A 22,575-nucleotide genomic window follows, 5' to 3' on the forward strand; every position below is an offset into this window, starting at 1 on the left:
TACCACCAACTATAATTGGAGCAGGGAGTTTAAATGCTAGTGATCTCCTACTGTTATGTATTCTTGTTTACATCTTATTTTCCCTGCTCGTCTTCTGGTGATGTGGATAATGGGGATTTTAGACTGAATGGAGGTGATATTTATCCTCAGGGATATTTGAGGATATTTATCCTCAAGGATAGTGTTTCAGATTCTGATACTTCAACTGTATTTTAATGTTATAACTCATGTAGTGTTTTTATACAGGGGGCCAAGGATAGGCAGGGTATAAATGTAACAACATAAACAAATATTCTGCTCCAGTGCAATCCTTCACAGAGTTACCCCCTTCGCAGGCCATTAACTTCCATTTGCAAGTGCTTTGCAAAGAATTTATTTTTAGCTGCAAACAAAATGCTTCTAATTCGTTCTGTCACGCAGATTGAACTCGAGGAGAGAACCATTTTCTGCTGGTTCTTTTGACTCTGCATGTTTCGTTCTCCCATGTTCTGAGATATTGTTTCTATGGGCACAGGGTGTGTACCTTTGAACTAAAGCAGAAATTACTACATCAGGAAAAACTCACCCAAGTAGGGATTTACAATAGCGTCTATAGTGAGCTGGCTCTGATTTTCTGCACAGATGAGAGACAGAAGAATTATGTGTTACTTTTCAAAAACCTTAACCATGCCTGTCATTCAAAAGCTTTCCTGGCTATTTTTAGGGGGAAAGGCACGTAAGTGGGTGTGGCAAATCTAAATTTGGATGCTATTTGGAAATAATCTCACTGGTGACATCTAGTGGTTCTCTGGTTCAAAGCACAACTGAATGGGTTATACCTGTGCACCTGAACAGGGACCCTGGTCTCATTCTCAAGGTAATCATTTACCAAGATTCCTGATTTATTACATGTGTTTTGGCTTCACCCAAAGAGTAGATCATTTAGGCAAGAAATGTTAATAGTGGAATAAGCTTTACCTTTTAACTGTAAAGCCAGCGTGGGGCAGCGGTTAAGAGCAGATGGACTCTAGTCTGGAGAATCGGGTTTGATTTACCACTCCTCCACATGAGTAGCAGACTCTTATCTGGTGGACTGGATTTGTTCCCTGCTCTCTGCTCCTACACACAAAGCCTGCTGGATGACCTTGGGCTAGTCACAGTTCTCTCAGAATTCTCTCAGCCCCACCTATCTCATAAGGTGTCTGTTGTGGAGAGAGGAAAATGAGGAGTTTGTAAGCCACTTTGAGACTCCTTAGAGGAGAGAAAGGCGGGGTATAAATCAAATTCTTCTTCTTCTAAAATGATTTAGCCTGGATATTTGAAGGAGAGTGTTAATAACTCAGTTACAGAATGTATATTGCTTTTTGCTGGGAAAAGACAAACTCTTTTTTAATACAGTGGTTTAGATTTTGGTCAGTTGCATTTATGTGAATTGATTTTTTTTGAAAGATCTGGAAACAGTGAATTTACAGATAGGTTTCGGTTGATAATGGCTGTGATCTGGCAGAAATACACAGCAAAGGATTTGAGTTAGAATTATGTTCTGTTTTCTTTGCTGCAGGCCTTCATGGTCCTGTTTCTGAAAGCCCCCTGAGTCTCCAAAAATGATTTGTCACACAGCAGAAGGCAGGCTGTTTGCCTGATGTTCAATGGCTGTGAGCAAAATCCCCAAAGTCCTCATGCGACCACCATCCAGCTCGATCAGCTGTCAAACAGCTCACCGCCAAATATGCTGTTGCTGTGGTGTTTCAGTTTTGTTTCCTTTTTGCCTTGCAAGATATTTTGGCACTTGCGCTGCAGGTGAAATCAATTCTCCTGCAAGTGAAATCGATTCTCCTCCAAGATCATGGTTGGTCGGGTCTGGCAGTAAATGAGACAGGAGAGGGGTACTACAACACCCATAATGATGTGTGAAAACACAAATGAAACACCATGAACATGCATGAACCCAGTGGTGTAGCGCCAAGGGGACAGGGGGGGTGCGTGACACACCAAGTGTGCACCAGTGCTGGGGTGTGGTGGGGGCATTCTGGAGCGAGCGGGGGTGTGGCAGGGCACAGGGAGCACGCTTGCCCCAGGCGCAGCTCCCCCTCGCTCCGGCCCTGCATGAGCCTTATAATAAATCAGGTAATCGGTCTATCAAAGTCAGCAATATCTGCTCAGGCTGCAGAGGCTCTCCGGAATCTCAGGCTGAGATCTTTCACATCATCTACTACCTGATCCTTTTTAACTGGAAACACTGAGGACTGAACTTGGAGCCTTCTGTACACTAAGCAGATTATCTTCTGTTGAGCCAGAGCACCTACCTAAACATTCCATCACAGACTTAGACAATACCAAACACTAACATCCCACTGGAGTGGATCCAGCCATCCTCCTCAGAGCCATCCTCCAATTGCAGTGGTGCCATAAAAGCAGGTTGGGCTGCAATATGGGCAGAAAGGAATAGATTCCTATCTAATTGACTCGGTGCGTCCAGCTAGCCTCTCTCTCAACTCTCCCTGTTTGCCTGCTAGGGAACATTTCCAGACTCATGCTGATTACATTATTTAGAAAGAAACCTCACGGAAATAAATGAAACCAGCATAAAGAGCCAATCATTTCCTTCTGACATGATATACAGAAAATGGGGAAGAGCACAGAGGGAACCTACTTAAACCCTCTGAATTCTTGAACCTAGTTCTCGCATGGGTTATATTACGGTTGCTTTAATCAGCAAAAGAATGACATGTAGCTATGTATATTCAGCTGATTTTAGCGAGCAAACAGGTTCTGCCTCGAAGCCAGTATGCAAGAGTTTGTGTCAGGCTCCGTGGCAGTTTTATAAAGAAAAAATGCTGTGAACTCTCCAAGATGATCCATGGATCTAGTCTCTCTGATCCTGACTTCCAAGGGATGATGTAATCAGCCTCAAGTTCCAGGAAGGTATTCTGAAGAATTTCCTCAGCGGTTTTTAGAAAAGATATTAAATTACGTTTTGTAGTTGGCAGAGATGGGTCATTGTCAAAGTAGCACCAGAGTAGAATACGGCATCTGGGTAGTTTATAGCAACGTACGGATATAAATTGATCAAGAAAACCTCTGAGGCTCTGCTAAAGTAGGATCCCCAAGATGACCATTCCAGTGCATTTTGCTTTGTTAGCAACAAATAGGTAATGCTACTTACAAAAGGGAGAGAGTTGCAGATGTAAGAATGACATAAGTCCTTATTGGTCCTGGAAAGTGATGTTAAGTTCAGACAACTTATGGCAACCCTGTAAGGTTTTCAAATCAAGAGATGAACAAAGAGATGAGTCAAGAGATGAACAGAGGTGGTTTCTGCTTGCCTGTCGATGTATAATAATCCTGGATTTCCTTAAGGGTCCTTTATCCAAGTACTAGCCAGGGGTGACCCTGTTTAGCTTCTGAGATCTGTTGAGATTGGGCTACCCTGGACCATCCAAGTCCATCCTTACAGGGTATACTGTCTACAAAAGAAGATGAAGAATTCTGACTTAAATGGAGACCAGCAACATTATACTCCAGCATGTAGTGGTTAAGAGCAGGTGGATTCTAATCTGGACAACTGGGTCTGGTTCTCCATTCCGCAACCTGAGTGGCAGAGGTTTATCTGGTGAACCAGATGTGTTTCCACACTCCTACATTCCTGGTGGGTGATCTGGGGCTAGTCACAGTTCTTCAGAACTCTCTCAGCCCCACCTACCTCACAAGGTGTTTGTTGTGGGGAGAGGAAGGGAAAGGAGCTTGTAAGCCACCTTGAGTCTCCCTACAGGAGAGAAATGTGGGGTATAAATCCAAACTCGTCTTCTTCATCATCTTTCTCAGGTAGCTGTGTAGTGATATTAAGATTTTGTTGTACCACCTTCTTTGTGAAAAAGAAAACATGGACACATACTCTATTTTTTCACTCCTCACACAGGCCTCTTCTGCACACGCAAAATAATGCGTTTTCAAACCACTTTCACAACTGTTTGCAAGTGGATTTTGCTATTCCGCACAGCTTCAAAGAGCACTGAAAGCAGTTTGAAAGTGCATTATTCTGCATGTGCGGAATGAGCCTCAGAAACAAAAAAGTAGAACTCACTGCAAAGAGACAATCAGGCTAATGCGGTTAAAATTTGTTTTTATTTTTGTGAGTGTGGCTTACAATCTATTGTGAGAAGAATCCAACAGCAAGTTTATTTTGACATATACCGTTTATCACAATTTAATATCTTTTTTCAACCAATGTAAGAATTCTACAGATGTAAGGCAGGAGCACCTTTTCCCTTCAACCAGTTTTTATCAAGGAAGAAAAAAGGAAACATTTAACTGCCAGTGACTTGTAAGTGTTGACATCACAACAGTTGGACTTGACAGTTACTGTATATTCTATAGCCTGTGTATAGTTTTGGCACTATCATTTCTGATGGCAGTATTCTCCAACAGTGTACATAACCCAGTGGTAACTTTATTAAATTTCCCAGTGGCATCAGTTTTCTTACTATTTTCATTCCCTCTTCTACTCACAACTTAAATTCCAGGATAGGGCGTCAACTTTTGCCCAAGTTAGGGCAAAAAGCAGATAGATATGTAATTGTTAGCAACTGTAGTAGACATTCCTCATTCACCTTCCACTTAATCAAACAATTTTCAGATGAAACCAAGATGGTGTGCTGGGGTGCTAGTACCCAGCCAGATACATCGCTAGAATTATTTCAGAGACTTATTTCAGCATTTGCACATATTGCAAGATTTATATTTGCTGGTCATTCCAGAAAGAATAGCCTTCCAGAAACCACAGTACTGGAAAAGATACCAGTGCATAAAAATCTATTCCAGACACATATACAGAGAAATATTTAGGTGCTCTGTCTGGTAACCATGTTATCTAAGCTAGATCTGCCTCCAAACTCTACCACTGTAGTTAGCATCTGGAAAGTGTATGAAATTCAGGAATAGCTTAAAGACTGCATTAAAACAAATCCAAAAAAGTAATTTGTTTAATCTGCAAGGCTTCTATTTTTTGGTATAATAATGCAATGAAGCAGCCAAAGAAGCAGAGACAGGTGGTTTGTTTGGTTTCCCTCTGGCTACGTTTATGACAGAAGCTTTTCGATCGCTTCGGTAGAGGAACCAAGCCTTCCTATATCCAGCAGGTGGTTCTTGCTTTCAGAGAAGAACAAATCGCTATCTTCTCTTTCGACATTTTGTTGCTCAGGTTGCCATTTAGCAAGGGTGGTGTCCGAGGTGGGAATTATAATGATTTGTGGAAGTGACGATCTCAAGGAAGAGTCTAAGCTTTCATTGGTTCGGCTGGCTTCGGCTTTTGAAGTGTCCGTGCTCCCCTCTGCGCTGCTGCTGCTGTTCAAACCAAACGGAAGAGAGGTTGTTCTGAAAGAACTGCTGATGAGAAACAGGTCTGGAGAGCTCTCTCGAACGGATCTCCCAAATGCATCGTCTAGGCTGATGGATGACAGCGCAAGCTATGGGAGAGAAGAATGAACATTCGGTGTTTAATCTTCTGCCTGCAAAGCAGAAGGAAAGACACATATACCTCACAGCACCCATCTTCAGTGAGTCCATGCAATTGGCAGCCCCACAGTATGATTTTTACAACAACAGGGGCCCAACTTGGAGAGATGCAGTGGTGAGATTCAACAGGTTCGCACCACTTCGGCAGAACCGGTTGTTAAAATGGTGCTTGTAAACAACCAGTTGTTAAATTATTTGAATCCCACCACCGGAACCGGTTGTTGAACTACTTGAATCCCACCACTGGAGAGATGGCCTAGAATTCAGCAAGGAAATCCTGTCCAGCTAGATCTGGAGTTACGTGAATGCACAAACTGAAGCTCCATGTGTGGAAAGGATATCTTCTGAGCATGATCCTGAACTATGCCGAGAGTCAGTCATCAGTTTGTTTTGTATCTGCAAGGGATGCAGTCTGTACTCACAACTTCATTTTCATAATTGGGGCATCTGCCAGATTCTCCCTCTCTAAGTGAGAAGTGAGTTTCTTTTTCATCTTCCCCTTCAAGGAGAAGACATTTTTAAGTGGGTCGCAGCATTCTGAATCAATTTCCAAAGTGGGATTTGAAGGAGGAATCACAGCTGTTAAGATTTAGGAGGTGGTGGTGATAGGAGGTACCATCAAACTACAGTCAACCCCATAGGGCAGGGGTCTGCAACCTACGGCTCTCCAGATGTTCATGAACCATAATTCCCATCAGCCCCTGCCAGCATGACCAATTGGCCATGCTGGCAAGGGCTGATGGGAATTGTAGTTCATGAACATCTGGAGAGCCACAGGTTGCAGATCCCTGCCATAGGGTTTTCAAAGCAAGAGATGTTAAGAGATGTTTACCATTGCCTTCCTCTGCATGACAACCCTAGACTTCCTTGGTGGTCTCCCATCCAAGCTTTGCGTCTAAGATCTGATGAGATTGGGCTAGCCCAGTGGTGGCGAACCTTTGGCACTCCAGATGTTATGGACTACAGTTCCCATCAGCCCCTGCCAGCATGGCCAATTGGCCATACTGGCAGGGGCTGATGGGAATTGTAGTCCATAACATCTGGAGTGCCAAAGGTTCGCCACCACGGGGCTATCCTGAACCATCCTGGTCCAGGCAAGGTTCAGTTAATATGAATATAAAGGAAAAGTATAAAGTGAAGAGAGTATATAAAGTGAGCATAAAGTGAAGAGAGAAAGAAAACTGGATTTCTTCAACTCATCCGAGTGTGCCTGCATCTGGTTTGCCTTCTTGCCTTTTAAAGGGCACTTTTTCATGTGCAGAATAATGAAGAAGAAGAGTTTGTATTTATATCCCCCTTTCTCTCCTATAGGTGACTCAAAGGGGCTTACAATCTCCTTGCCCTTCCCCCCTCACAACAAACACCCTGTGAGGTAGGTGGGGCTGAGAGAGCTCCAAAAAGCTGTGACTAGCCCAAGGTCACCCAGCTAGCATGTGTGGGAGTGCACAGGCTAATCTGAATTACCCAGATAAGCCTCCACAGTTCAGGCGGCAGAGCTGGGAATCAAACCCGGTTTTTCCAGATCAGAATGCACCTGCTCTTAGCCACTGCTCTTAGCCACTACGCCACTGCTGCACTTTCAATCCACTTTCAATGCACTTTGCAGCTGGATTTTACTGTGCAGAATAGCAAAATTCACTTGCAAACAACGGTGAAAGTGGATTGGAAGTGCACTATTCTGCACGTGAGAAAGTGCTCTAAGTGGGAGGATGGGTCTGGATCCGCTTCTCAGAGTGGCATGGGGTCACGTCAGTGGATTTGCCCTCCCTGGGGCCCTTGCCCTGCTGGAGGGGCGGATCCACCAGGGGGTGACCGCTATAGCCCTCCACAGCCCCGTGTAGTGTGGGTGGTTCAGAGGCGTAACTGGGGGAGGAGCTGATATAGTCTACTTCCACCCAGCCATGGCCTCTGTTGCATCAGTGGCTGGAGCTTTGGACTTGGCATAAGCCCATCAAGCCCAAGAGGGCTTCCCAGTAACAGAGAGGTTTTTTTGAGCTTTTTGCTTCTCCATGCTGTCAGAAAGTCACTGGGGAATGGCAGGGCAGAGTGGCCACAGCAGTGCATTTAAGTGCCCGGCTCTTTGGATGGAGATGTTCGTTTTTTCGGAAGAACCAGACAAAGTCATAATAAACTAATATCAACCCAATACCTAAAGAAGTGGAGTGGCTGAGGTCAGAGGTAATTATACACAAAGACACCAGATTTTATGCATGTCCTAAAGAGGATCTGCCCCTGCAGTGCTATAATAAACATCATTAAAAACAATCCAACCTTTTCTCCAGTTGGTACATCGTAGTGGCGGGTCTTCAGGAGAAATTCACTCTTTTCATCCTCTGGTTTCAGGTCTGAAAAAGAGCTACTTATAGGTATTTGCAGTTTCTTACAGGCTGGCTCCACAGGGTTGAGCTCCACTTCACTCCAGTTCTAAAGAGAAATTGAGTAAGGAACAGTAAGGACCTGTAGTCTGTCATCTATTTTGCTCTGAGCAAAATCAAGAAACCACATTCACCCAAGTTCTTCCCTGTTCTTCCAATTTTACTCAATTCCCTTTCCTTACAGCAGTCCCCCTTGTGTGGGTTGGCATTTTGGCTACTATGGTCTCTTGATTTTTGTCAGCTCTATTTTGAAGTAAAAAGAGATGGGCAGCCCAATTCGGAGCACGCGGCGGCCAAAGATGACACCGCTGCCATGCCACCATGCTGCCCCCAAAGGGATTTCAGGTGGTGCAGGAAGGAGAAAAAACCCAGGAAACCCCCCAGCCGCCCATTCAAAAAAAAGGACTTACAGACATTTTTAGTGGCTTAAGTCTGTGGCTGGGGAGGGGGGTGTTCCCAGGCTGAAAGTCCGGTGGAAGCTGACTGCAGACAGCTCCATCTTTGGGAACATCCCCAGCCTCTACCCTAATGGGACTTTGCGTGTCGGCAGAGCTGTAAGGCAGTGGCGTAGCTACGATGGGGACATCTGGGTACATTTGTCCCGGGCGCCACCATTGTAGGTCACATGGGGGGGGGTGAAAAATGCCCCCCATAGCCACGCCCTCCTGCTAGGTCAGGCACAAGTGCCTCAGACGCCCAGGCTATACACAGGCCCACTGGCTCTGTGCATTTAAAAAGGTCATCTTTTAGCAGGCATGGTCCTGTCTTTGGGCTGTCTTTGAAGTTATGGTGGGCATTTTTAAAATTATGATTTTTAATTGTACTGTAGGTTTAATATGTTGTTGCCACCCTGAGCCCTTCTGGCTTTTAAGTTGAACAGAGCCACCATCTGCTTTTGGAAGGACAGTCAAGAGATAAAATGCAGTTTGTTCCAAGTTCAGCTTGTCACTGTGATTTAGATCTTTCAGAAGGGCTGCATAATAATAGCTGACTGAACCTTCCGAATCCAGACTTCACTTTCTGCACATTACACAGGTTCCTAAATAGCTAGTATATCTCAGCTGACACATCTTTCTAAACAGAGAAGCGGCACTTGAATCTGTATGTTGTTATCTGGAATGAGCCAAGATTCACACAGTCTAAGCCTGGCTCTTTCTCACAAGTCAGGGAGCAGAGTTTGGGGTCTTGGAACTAACAGTGCAATCCATGGGAGAAGGGGGCATTCCACTGTAGTTGGGGATAGCGCTGCTGTGGTATGAACACTGCCTTCCAAAGGGTTTCAACCACCGCAGGGAGCACAGAAAACTTAAAAAAAAAACTCTCTGGACGATCTGAAAACCCCTATTGCCACCCAGTTGCCACACTAAAATGTGGTGCAGGCCGCTTTGAGATTACTTGAGACTCCTTACAGAATAAAAGCTAACCTTCTTCTCCTTCTTAACTGTAGATGTCAGGGATTGAACCCGGGCTGCTGTACCACTAAGGTACAGCCCGGTGGCGAAGTGGCGAACTACAGTTTTCAGGAGACCTTGGGGCTCATAAGGTCTCCTGGGAAGTATAATTCCCATCAAGCCGTTTTTACTGAGAACAGGCCTTTTGCAGCCTGAAAAAGTTCTCAAAAAGGAAAGGAACTAAGGCAAGTGTGGGAAGGGGGGGGGTGCCGTGGGGGGGGGGTGCCATGGGGGGGATGTAGAATGCGCACCGGGCGCAGTTTGGCCCAGCTACGCCTCTGCCACAGCCCCTCCCCTTTTGGCACACAGAGAGATAAGCACATGCTTAACTCAAGAAAACACCTGTTGGTAAGGCAGAAAGAGGAAAGGCAGGTGCTGTAAATATAGTTTAACTCACACGGGCCACCGGAGATCCTGAAATGCTCAGGAGACAGGCAGGCATACAGATATTTTAAATGCATAACTAAGTAAATACAGAATCATGAAGCACACTGCATGAAGACAGAGAACATATGAAGAGCCCTGCTAAATCAGACCAGTGGTACTTCTGGTGCAGCATCTTGTTTTACAACTGGTTGCTATGGAGGACCAACAAACAAACTGTACAAGTCTCTTGCTGCCTCTTAATACTAGTATACAGAGGTTTGCTGCCTCTTAATAAGGCAGTTCCCTTTAGATACTATGTCTGTTAGCCTTGGATGAACCTTGGCACAGTAGTGGCGTAGTTGTTAAGAGCAGGTGCATTCTAATCTGGAGGAACCGGGTTTGATTCCCCGACTGAACAGTGGAGGTTTATCTGGGGAATTAAGATTTGCCTGTGCACTCCCACACACACCAGCTGGGTGACCTTGGGCTAGTCACAGTTCTTCTGAGCTCTTTCAGCCCCACCTACCTCACAGGGTGTTTGTTGTGAGGGGGGAAGGACAAGGAGATTGTCAGCCCCTTTGAGTCACCTATAGGAGAGAAAGGGGGGATATAAATCCAAACTCCTCCTCCTCCTCCTCCTTCTCTGTGAATTTATCTAACCTGCTTTTAAAACCCTGCACGTTTATTGTCATCACCACATCCACTGGCAGTGAATTCCAGAATTTAATAACTGTTTGAATGAATAAATATTTTATTTTGTCCTTCCTAAGTCTATTGCCTATCAACTTCACTAAGTGCCTCCAAGTTCTAGTAATAGGGGATAGGGAGAAAAAGCTATTTCCATGATAAACCTGTCTCAAGTTCTCCTTAGTTATCTTGTTTCTAAGCTGACACCCCTTAATCATCTTAGTTGCCCCTTTCTGTACCTAGTCTAGTTCTGCAAAGTCCCTTTTGAGATAGTAGTGACTAGAACTGTATGCACATGCCATCAAGTCACAACCGACTTAAGGCAATCCCAATAAGGAGCGTTCAAGGCAAGTGATGAACCTTGAAAAAAAAAGTTGAAAAAAAGTTTGAAGTAAAGTTGGGAGGCCAGCAAGATGGATTGAACATATGGGCTGCCTCAACCAAAACCCCAGTGGAACGTCTCTATCTAACTGACAGGGGTCTGCAACCTGTGGCTCTCCAGATATTAATGGACTACAATTCCCATGGCATGCTGGCAGGGGCTGATGGGAATTGTAGTCCATGCACATCTGGAGAGCCACAAGTTGCAGACCCCTGATCTAACAGGTATGATGCATCTGCTATTATGAGCTTACGGATGCAATGAGGATTCTAATCTGCATTAGCAATGTTGGTTAAGTTAAACACAAATAAATCCCTTTGATGACAGTGAAAAGGTCAGCCAGGTAGCTTTGTTTATATATTTTTCGTGATTGTCCCCCACGTAGCCATGGAAACACAACTTACTACTTCTACAGCCGATACGGAAGCAACACAACTGTTTTTGCTCCTGGAAGTGAAAGACTGACGAGCAGAGAAAGACATCCTGAAAGATGACTCACTCATGGAACTGGCAGAAAGATCACTTTTGGATATTCTTATCAGGAACCTCAAGCAAGGGACAGCATGGTGGATAGTTCTCCTGAAAAACAGTAGAATAGCATAAGTTGTGCACAGGAAATATTTGTACAAGTGGTATGTAAGGATGTGTCATGGTTCTCTGACTTCTGAACACTTAAAGGACAATGTAAAGGTTGCAGCCACAGTGTGGAGGCTATTAGAAACATTTCTCTGTAAAACTATATGATGTTTGGAAGCTACTTTCAATCCACTTTCACAATGGTTTGCAAGTAGATTTTGCTGTTCTGCACAGTAAAATCCAGCTGCCAAGTGGATTGTAAGTGCATTATTCTGCATTGCGGAAGGGGCCATCCTGTTCATATGTAGAGTCTCTATGCTAGGGATCCCCAAAATAGTACCCATGGGCACTATTGGCACAGAATAATACTGTCAGCAACTTTTTGATGCCTGTCAAGGAGGACTCTTTCCCAGCAGGGTTTCTGATTGGACTCTTGTAGGACTCTTTCCCAGCAGGGTTTCTGATTGGCTGTGCAAATTTCAATGTCATTTCAGCAATAGCTGCTTCGACATGTTTTATTCTCCCATTGATTACGTTTTCCCAGTGCATTTTTAAAAACTATGTTTCTTCTCCTCTACATCTGAGTGTGTTTGTGTGCATCTGTGGCTCTTCCCCCTATGGCAGCCATTTTGTAGTTGTGCCCATCATCCTGTTTCAGAATTCCAAAGGGGATCAAAATATGCTGTCTTAGAGAACAGCCATATTGTGAGCCGCCTCGAGCCCTTCGCGGGTGAGGCAGCTTATAAATCCAATAAATAAATTTTAAAAAATTGGAGACTCCTGCTCTGTGCACTGTTCTGCATATACCTGGTGGCCATTAGAGCCAGACTGGAGACCCTCCACACACTCAGGGTATTTCACATGGATGACAGACCTTTAGACTTTATGGTCGTGACACAGTTTTCAAGCAACCTTTGCATGTAGTGGTAAGGAAGAGAAGCTCTAGAGTGAACAAAATAACCTGCTAACTATCTACATCGGTTTGTGTTGCAGCCTGCAAAAAGAAAACAGCTGAGCTTCTCTAAGTATACAAATCAATTCTATCAGACAGCAGGGATAACAACTGTACACAGCTACCTCCTTCTCTCTCACATTCCATGTGTGTTTGATTGACCCAAGAAAAGAAAGTACTGAGCCTCCTGCTAAGTAATGCTGTGCAGAAAAAGACCCTCCTGTGTCCTTTCCCTGTTTTTTTTTCCATCCAAAGGAATTTCACACAAAAAAACCATGAATATTTCAGGTCCTGCTCTTTTGCTTTCTTTCATGAGGACAGGAAAAGTAAAATCAATAAAGAAAATAACAGATGTTCTTTTATTTTGCAGAGCTCAACTATTTAGGAAGCTTCTTCCAATTCATATTTCTGAAGTTTTTGCTCCCCTGTTCACTTCCACTAATACCTCTGCTGCAAGTGAAGTTATTGCAAGACTGACTCTGCTTTCTTCCAAATGGCATTAAGTCCGGATTCAACCTGAAAATCATTTCTTTGTATCATTTCTATAACTCTTTGCCATGCTTAAAAGGGTCATGGCGAAGTTCCTGAACAAACTGAGATGGACACAGCCCTGAAGCGAGAAACTGAAGCGAGAAACATTGTGCGTCATCTGGGTGTGACTAGAGTGCAAAATTCTCCATGTGCATAAAGAGGTACTAAGAATTTACTCCCCAAAACTCAGGCACTTTTGAAATTCACTAATGAATTGACAAGCCATGAAAAAGCTTAAAGACCAAAAAAAAATCACCACATGAATAAATGTATCTATCTTCTCCCTGTTTCAAAGGTCAGAAATAATCACGTGCATGGTTTATGCTGCCATCTAGTGGTATGCATGCATGTACCCCTTTTGTTACATACAGCTTTTCTTTATGGAAAACCAAAGAAAAACATCATGGTCACAAACCAAAGCAAGTATGCTTAAGTCCAGTGACTGCATAAACAGAACGGAACCAGAAATACTTGTTTTTAAGAGAGTTTCTGAAATAATTGATGATTAATTGTGGTAAAATCTCTGCTTAAGTTAGAAATTTTCTTTTGAAAAACAGTCCACTTTTCTTTTTTTCATGAAACCCAAGGTGACATAGGCAAGAGTTCCTAGGAGATCTTCTATTGTAGCATTGATAAGACCGAAACAGACTTAACTTCAGCAAGGTTGCTGTGTTACGTGCCTTCTGTCAGGAGTGGTACCTGCCCAGTGTTGGGATTCAAATAATTTAACAACTGGTTGTTTAAAAGCACCATTTTAACCAGTTCTGCCAAAGTGGTGTGAACCTGCTGAATCCCACCACGGTACCTCCCCCCTCCTGCCAATAGACAAATAGGTGTCAGGATGCACACCTGGACTAAAGAAATCAGTTTCGGTGGGGTGGGGGTGACCTTCTATGTATACACACCTGTCATATGTTAATGGGCCTTTGTTCTGTTTCTGTGTGCTTGGTAATGTAGATAACTGGGCTGACCCTGCATATTACTCTGGATGAGAGGGGGGCAGAGTGGAGGCCGTGGGCACAGCCCAGCAGGAGGCTATTGCTGTTCTGTCCTTGGAATACTTGTCTTCAAAAACAAAGTCTTTCACACATTCTATGGGAAGAAAGGAGGGGGGGAGTCCAGGGGAGTCAAAGGGGAATAAATATGACTCTAAAGGCCAGAATGCGTTTTCTGAAATCTGAGTACTTGATACCAACTCAGTAAAGACTACTGATCCTGTATCCAGAGTCCACTTATTGATTATTGGTCCAAGACTTGACACCTTTAGACCATACCCTGAATTCAGCACAGTAGGTTAATCTTTCTACCAGATATGCCAGTGAAGTGATTGTTTCTGTAATCTAGATCATTGGAAACCTAAATACATTATGGTAGGATTATAAAAATGATTGCTTAAATACAGCAGTTAATAACTGTGAGTGGATAGACATATCTGAGGCCAACTGACACAACCTGTATAAATATATGTGGAAACTGCTAGTACGTTTATGGTAATTAACTCACAAAACATCAAATTAAATTTATGGGAGTAATTCTAATAAATGTGGGGAATGTGCACAATCCTAGCAGCCTTTTAACGTAGGTAATAGCAGTTTGTTGGAGGAAAATTATGAATAGAGAAAGCAAAGGATAGGGGCAAAAATTAATTTGTCAAAATGAGAGACTGCTATTGAAAGAGAAAGCAGATTGGATAGTGAGACTCCAGTTCCTGAAGGGTTAAACTTGCCGTTGGAGTTTGCACCAGCTTATGTAAAATAGATAGATATTGTGCCAACACTGGTATACACTAGATCCGTCCCATTGGCATATGCTGCTGACCTTATACTCTTGTTGAAGAAACATTGCAAGACCAACAGGTTCATAATATTCATCTAGGCCAGGGGTAGGGAACCTGTGGCTCGAGAGCCGCATGCGGCTCTTCTGCCCTTGCACTGCGGCTCCAGGAGCTGAGCCACCATCCCCATCCTTGCCCACCCTGCAGGCAGCAGGGCAGGTGCACCAACTGCCTACGGCCGGCTGGGCTGCGCCGGTGAACTTCCCTCTCGCCCAGCCATTGAGGCGGGGCGGGCTGAGGTTGGCGAGGCGAGACACCCAACTTCATCCTTGCCTGCCCTGCAGGGGCAGCAGAGCGGCGCCTGGTGCCCCTCCCGGCGGCTGGGCTCTTGCCCGATGAAGTGACACTCCCAGGGAAGCGGGGAGGCCGCTCCAAGGGCTTCCCCTCTCGCCCGCCCCATTGGAGCGGGGTGGGCGCTTTCCCAGCGGTTGGCGAGGCCGAGACGCCAGCTTCATCCTTGCCTGCCCTGCAGGCAGCAGGGCGGGCGCACCAATTGCCCTCGACCGGCTGGGCTGCGCCGCGGGGGCGGGCACTTTCCCAGGAGTCGAGGAGGCCGCTCCAAGGGCTTCCCCTCTCGCCCGCCCCATTGGAGCGGGGTGGAACTCCCAGCGGTTGGCGGGAGGCAGGGGAGCGCCCAGCTTCAGCCCTTACCTGCCCTGCAGGCAGCAGAGGCGAGCGCCTGAGTACCTCGACCGGCTGGAGCTGCGCCTTGAGGCGAGGCACTTTCCAGAGGTCAGGGGAGGCGGCTCCAAGGGCTTCCCCTCGCCCGCCCCATTGGAGGCCCGGGAGTGGGCGCTTTCAGCTGAGTGAGGTTGACTACTGGCCCCATCCTTACCCAGCTCTCTGCAGGCAACCCGGCTGGTGAGGCGAGCTGCTGGCCCCATCCTTGCCAGCTCTGCAGGCAGCAGAGGCGGGAGCCCCGGTTGGCGAGGCCGAGGCGTAGCTTCATCCTTGCCTGCCCTGCAGGCGCCAGCAGAAGCGAGCGCGCAATTGCCCTCGACCCGGCTGGGCAGGCACTTTCCCAGGGTCGAGGGAGGCTGGCTCAAGGGCCTCTAGCCGCCCATTGGGTGGGGTGGGCGCTTTCCCGGCGGCTGGTGAGGCCGAGCTGCTGGCCCCATCCTTGCCCGCTCTGCAGGCAGCAGGGCGGACGTATCCATGTGCTTCTCAGAATTAGCGGAGTAAAAGGTAAAAAAACCCAATATATACAGTGTTATCTTTATTTTAAATGTCAAAAAATTTTTGCGGCTCCAAGTGTTTCTTTTCCCGTGGAAAACGGGTCCAAATGGCTCTTTGAGTGTTAAAGGTTCCCTACCCCTGATCTAGGCAGAAGGAAGAGCCACTTAAATGGAGCGAAAGCCTGCTGGGTGCTGGACATCTTATATCTGAGTTTTTCTGTCTCCTGCATTTTCCTTCATGCAATCAGAAAGGCAGAAGAACCTCTAGCAGTTATACTTAACGGTTTTGTATCTGGTTGATCTTAAACTGCAATTAATTCTACACAATATTTTATTTATATACATAATTTTAACTTAAGAACCATTGCTATTTATTAGGACTGTGCTTGCATATTATGTTATAGACAAGCAGCAAAGCCCATGGGGGTGTGTGTGCAATGGACCCTAGTGGGGGGGGGGGGCAAGCAAGAATTTCTCCCAGTAATGGGCTTTTCCAGGGCCATAGTGGCTCCACCTCTTTCCTGTCCCACCAACCTGGTCCTGAGTCTATGGCTTGGGGTGGTGGGAGGGTGGAAAAAAGTGGTATAGAGTTGTAGGAAGGGTGGAAGGTGTGGCTTGGTGTGGGGAAGGGTGGAAAGGAGTGGAGTGGGGTGGTGGGAAGGTTGAAAGGTGAGGCTTGGGTGGGGAGAGGTTGGAATGTGGAGACTGGGGTGGGGAAAACTGAGAGTGTTGGTGAGCCAGCAGAGCAGCTGGCACCAAGGTGCCACTATCCTGCTGGCCAGGCTGGGCTTTTGCGGGTGGGAGGAGGGTGTTGGTGGGCCCAGAGAAGCAGCGGGCGCTAAGGTGCCGATGCTCCGCCAGGCTGGGTTGTTGGGGGTGGGGTGGGGGAACCAGGAGGGTGTTGGTGGGCTGGGAGAGCCGGGCTTGCTCTTGGGTTGAGGGAAGGTGGGCAGGGGAGTGAATGGAATATCTCCCACAAATGGTGAGAAGGACTCACTTTGTGAGTTCTGCTCGCTGATTGGTGGTGGGTTCGTCGTCACAACATTCCACCGCTTGGACAATTATAGGTTAGGATTCTCCTGAAGAAAGAGAAACACTTAAGGAAGTTTAACTGCTTAATAAAATGTATTTTTACTCGCACCATTAGCCTTGGCCTTATTTTTGTCTTAGTCATTTTGTGATGCGTTGACTTGGGATGACACATCTGGGTTCAAATGATGGCATGTTGTGATGCCACTCATGGGTCATCTCTTTCAAACCCTACCCCTTTCTGTGAAGTCACTTCCTCCTTCCTGTTTTAGCCTTTGAGGGAAGATTAATGGGGGCCAAGCCTGGCTGTAGCCGCCATATGACTTGATACCACATAACTTGCACAACTCACCTAGGACTGGCTGCTTGCTGCTGTTCAATAACAGCCCCCTCCCACAAGCCAGTGTGGTGTAATGATTAGAGTTTCAGGCTAGAACCTGGGAGATCCAGATTCGAATCCCCACTCTGCCGTGGAAGCTCACTGGGTGACCGTGGGCCAGTTCCTTCACCCTTACAGGTTTGTTGTGAGGCTAAAATGGAGAAGAGGAGAATAATGTAAGCTGCTTAGGGTCCCCACCATGGAGAAAGATGGGGGCATAAATAATACATACAGTAGAAGAAGGGGCTGGATAAATGTTTAGTGGGTAGGAAGGAGAGAAAGAAGCAAGGAAATCTGAACAGGAAGAAACGAAGAAATACTGTGGGAAAGGGACTACAGGGGGAAATGAAGTACTCCCCACAAGTCCTTGAGGGTTCTCCACTCTGCAACTGGGCCTGGACCGGTGGGGGGCACCATGCAACTGGGCTAAAGCTTTCCTGGGTAGAGGATGCCAGGCGGCAGGAAGAAGGGAAAGTTAAAGACAGGGCAAATAAAGGTGGGTTGGCTGGTGCATGGGAAGCAGAGAAGGAAGCAGGAAAAGGAGAGAAGTGATGGGAAGAAAAGGAGGAAATAATGCAGGAGGGGGAAATGAGAGGTATAAGTATTCTGACAGAAAGCCACTACAGATAACACAACACTGTGAGTTAGGGGAGAGGCTGTGGCTCAGAGGTAGAGCATCTGCTTGGCATGCAGAAGAAGAAGAAGAAGAAGAAGAAGAAGAAGAAGAAGAAGAAGAAGAAGAAGAAGAAGAAGAAGAAGAAGAAGAAGAAGAAGAAGAAGAAGAGTTTGGATTTATATCCCCCCTCTCTCTCCTGCAGGAGACTCAAAGGGGCTTAAAATCTCCTTGCCCTTCCCCCCACACAACAAACACCCTGCGAGGTGGGTGGGGCTGAGAGAGCTCCAAGAAGCTGTGACTAGCCCAAGGTCACCCAGCTGTCATGTGTGGGAGTGTACAGGCTAATCTGAATTCCCCAGATAAGCCTCCACAGCTCAGGCGGCAGAGCTGGGAATCAAACCCGGTTCCTCCAGATTAGATACATGAGCTCTTAACCTCCTACGCCACTGCTGCTCCTGGTCCCAGGTTCAATCCCCAGCATCTCCAGCTAAAAAGATCAGGTAGTAGTTGATGCTGAAGACCTCAGCCTGAGACTCTGGAAAGCAGCTGCTGATCTGAATAGACAATACTGACCTTGATGGACCACAGGTCTGATTCAGTAGAAGGCATCTTCATGCATGAGTGCAGAGAGCCGGTGTGGTGTAGTGGTTAAGAGCAGGTCCACTCTAATCTGGGGAACTGGGTTTGATTGCCTACTCTGCTACTTGAGCTGTGGAGGCTTATCTGGTGATTCAGATTAGCTTGTGCACTGCAACACATTCAGATTAGCTTGTGCACTGCAACACATACCAGGTGACCTTGGGCTAGTCATAGTTCTTCTGAGCTCTCTCAGCCCCACCTACCTTACAGGGTGTTTGTTGTGGGGGGTGGGGGGAGGGCAAGGAGATTGTAAGCCCTTTTGGGTCTCCTTACAGGAGAGAAAGGGGGGATATAAATCCAAACTCTTCCTCTTGTTCTTCTTCAATGGACCTCAGTGAGCTGAACTCTGTGCTGAATTGGGATATTAATCTGTCACCAGCAAATGTGCTGGAACATCTGTCAAATTAATTGGCCATAACTGCAATTCTATGCTTACCTACCTGGGACTAAGCATCACTGAAAACAGTGCATTTTAGTTCTGACAGGATACGCACAGGACTGCACCATAAGATCCAACCCATCCATCACAAGCTCCTGCCTGTATGCTTGGCTTGGAAGAGAGAAGGGGGCTTCAGCAAGACTTCCCCGCGACTGTTTGGGGGTTGTTTCAGCACCTGAAAAGGTGGGTGGGAGGGGAGGGACAGCATTTGTCCTTCTGTTCCCACTTTAAATAGTTGAATTTGTCTCTGAAATCATGTTGGTCCTACCTGTTGCTACCATAACACCTAGGTTTAGCCCAAAGATTTGAGAACAAATGGTAGCATTATGGTTTGAAAACAAGGAAACTGGTATTGGTTAGTTCTGGCTCAAAGATTTAAGGACAAATGGAATCATTGTGACATGAAAACCAGGAATCTAATATTGTCTAGTTTTGCAGGGACTATGTCAAAAGACCTTAGGGGACTCTTGCACATAGATTTTCTCTAAAATACAAAACAGCTTCCTGTTAAATACAGACAGCAGCACTCTTACATAGTTCGATCATGATCAATATGGGGTAATGATCTCCAGATTTAAGAGCTGTCAGGGGAAATTAGTGAACGATCAGGATTTCCTGTTTATATGTCAATACAATTCTGCAACAACAATTCTGGATAGCTTCAAGGGCACCAACAGAAGCCAAAGTCTATGAAAATCTCAATGTGTATGAGTGACTGGAGTGTTGTGGGGGGCATTGAAGAAAATGACATGAATCCTTTCAGCAATGTGCAGGTTGAAGCTCAGTCATTGTTTGCTAGGAATGAGAAGATGTGTATAGTCTGAAAAGGGGTCTGCCTCAAGCTAATTCAAATTCTGGACTTGTGTATTATGCAAATGAAGCAAATCCATCAGGAAAGCCCAATCTCTTTCCAAATGTGCAATAGCATTCTGCTTCTTGTGCTGGAATGTTTACACATTTTCTATCTCCCCTTATTCAGTGGCAAGAGGGAAAGTTAAACTGCTCAAAGTTATGCAACATTGCAACAGGAAAATAAAGACACTGTATATATAAAGGAAATATTATATTGCTCAGTCATAACTCATCTTAGTTCATTCAGCCTTGCTTACGGAACTGAAAAAAAGAAATGGTAATCTAGAAAAAGTCTTCCAGAATGGAAGTGCTGCAAACAGAAGAACAAATCTACACTATAAACATACATATCCTGTGCATACACAAGAACGTTCAAGGCTGTACTGCACATGGGAAATGTATGGCTCTGCTCTGACAAGGCAACCCACCACAAAATTGCTCCTGTTCAAGCAATGGGCTTAGACTGGTATAGCTGTTCATGGGATCACACTATACCTTAAGAGCGCAGTCCAGAGTTACCCCTTTAAGTCCAACAAAGTCATAAGAACATAAGACACAAGAACAAGCCAGCTGGATCAGACCAGAGTCCATCTAGTCCAGCACTCTGCTACTCACAGTGGCCTACCAGGTGCCTTTGGGAGCTCACGTGCAGGATGTGAAAGCAATGGCCCTCTGCTGCTGCTGCTCCTGAGCACCTGGTCTGCTAAGGCATTTGCAATCTCAGAACAAGGAGGATCAAGATTGGTAGCCATAGATCGACTTCTTCTCCATAAATCTGTCCAAGCCCTTTTTAAAGCTACTCATGTTAGTGGCCACCACCACCTCCTGTGGCAGCATATTCTAAATACCAATCACACGTTGCGTGAAAAAATGTTTCCTTTTATTAGTCCTAATTCTTCCCCCCAGCATTTTCAATGTATGCCCCCTGGTTCAAGTATTGTGAGAAAGAGAGCAAAATTTCTCTCTGTCAACATTTTCTACGCCATGAATATTTGTTTGTTTGTTTATACCCTGCACTCTACCATACAAATAAATACAATAAATATAAATCAATAAAACCAATTAAAATATTAAGCCAGTCTGAAGCTCTGCCACAAATGGCCAGCTCCCCCAGTTTCTAATGCTAACCAAAAGGTTTACAAAACAAAGCTGCCTTGTATGCCTAACAGAATGCTGGAAGATCCCATAGGGCAGGAGCTTCCCCGGGGAGCTGGTCCCAGAAAAGAGGGGAAGCCACTCAAAATGCCCTTGCCCTGGTAGTTGGCAGGTGGGCAATTCACAGGGCAGGCAACCGTTGAAGGCCTCGTGAGAAGGGGTGTGTTGTCATGCAGGTAAGACAATTCCAGACTTAAGTGCTTCGAAGAATGTAACTCTTCTTAGCAGCACACTGGAAGTCTACTGTAGCCTTTAGGGCAAATTGTTCTCTTCCATTCCACAGAGTGGTCGACAGAACGGCAGAGCAAAGTTCTGCAGCTTCAGCGAATATTCATGGCATCATCTGCATGTATGAGTGTTAACAGGTCCCTAGGAAACTCCCGGACAACACAAAGCAAAGAAAACCCAAACAAACTCTGATAAGTATCTTGTTACTCTTAAAATTCTGCAATGTAGTCTATCTCAAAATTACAGTACACTTTTTCTGCTAAATGGTTTCAGCCATATGTATTTTTTAAAAAGAAATCTATATGGGAGGAGAAAAATCATAATGATTTAAGTAAAAATAGCCTCTTTTGTCAACCAATGGGGAGTTACTTTCAAACTGCATACCATTTGTATAAAAGTACTATAGTAACAATGCCATTACTATACCGATATCTTGGGTGAATGATTGCATAGATGATGGGATTGTAGATTGCAGAAGCTTTGGCAATAACAGCGGGCACAGATTTAGAATATGGAGTCAGGAAGCTGGAACGGCTATAAAGAAGAAAGAGAGAATTATTTTTTACAAATCTTCTGTTAACTGTATTGTCGAAGGCTTTCACAGCCGGAATCACTTGGGTGCTGTGTGGTTTCCGGGCTGTATGGCCGTGTTCTAGCAGCATTCTCTCCTGACGTTTCGCGTGCATCTGTGGCTGGCATCCTCTGAAGATGCCAGCCACAGATGCTGGCAGCGTCAGGAAGAATACTCTTCTGTTCCCTTATGAAGCTCTAACACTACTAACGTCAAGGAAATACTAAATGCAACAACAACTCAGAAACCTGTTAACTAGTTGCAAAACAGCTCAACTCTTTCTTTATTGATTCTGAGTTGCAATGATTTGACAGTTTTCTTTGAAAAAAATCAAACTTGAACAACTATATGTTTTGCTAAGTTTCTACCTGTCTGTTACATTTGTTCAAGAACTTGTGTGCAGTGAATTCAGTTTTCTTCTGCTTCATTTTGTTCCTACAGCTCCTATGTGGTATGTTGAGCTAAGAGACAGATTGAAAGCAGTGATTTGAGCCAGTCTTCCTAATCTTAATATTAAACTACATGACCCTGGTGCTAGCATGAATGCCACTTGCGCAGACATAAGAGGACAAACTGGAGAGCTCCCATTAGCTATTGCTGTCCAGCTAATTTGTATATTTCTTGTCCATCTATCTCTAGTTCCATATCTCTATCTGGATATGGTTGGTGTTAAGGAAAAGGTGGTACATGTTTTTCTCTTGTTCATAATTTTCTTGTTTTGAAGTGGCTAATGCAAATAGGAGAGAGCCTAATGTACAAAAATGGGCAGTGGCCATATATTATTCATTCAATATGGCAAGTAGAATAGTTAAATCAGTTCCATTCTCACCACAGGAATACACCCA

The 22,575-nt window shown here is 45.3% G+C and overlaps 1 protein-coding gene across 3 annotated transcripts in view; it reads right to left on the minus strand.

Annotated features, from left to right (window-relative positions):
* Positions 1–4,085: 4,085 nt before the first annotated feature.
* Positions 4,086–22,575, minus strand: part of LOC125440293 (melanopsin-like) — a 46,187-nt gene continuing 27,697 nt past the window's right edge. For all 3 annotated transcript variants that reach the window (XM_048510037.1, XM_048510036.1, XM_048510038.1), the window contains 4 exons: positions 21,586–21,693; positions 11,159–11,333; positions 7,765–7,917; positions 4,086–5,444 (listed from right to left, as the gene is read on the minus strand). In XM_048510037.1, the coding sequence (XP_048365994.1) occupies positions 5,058–5,444; positions 7,765–7,917; positions 11,159–11,333; positions 21,586–21,693 (823 nt within the window). In that variant the 3' untranslated portion in view covers positions 4,086–5,057. The remainder of the gene's footprint in view (positions 5,445–7,764; positions 7,918–11,158; positions 11,334–21,585; positions 21,694–22,575) is intronic.

This window comes from Sphaerodactylus townsendi, linkage group LG10 (genome assembly GCF_021028975.2).
Source record: "Sphaerodactylus townsendi isolate TG3544 linkage group LG10, MPM_Stown_v2.3, whole genome shotgun sequence".
Lineage (NCBI taxonomy): Eukaryota > Metazoa > Chordata > Lepidosauria > Squamata > Sphaerodactylidae > Sphaerodactylus > Sphaerodactylus townsendi.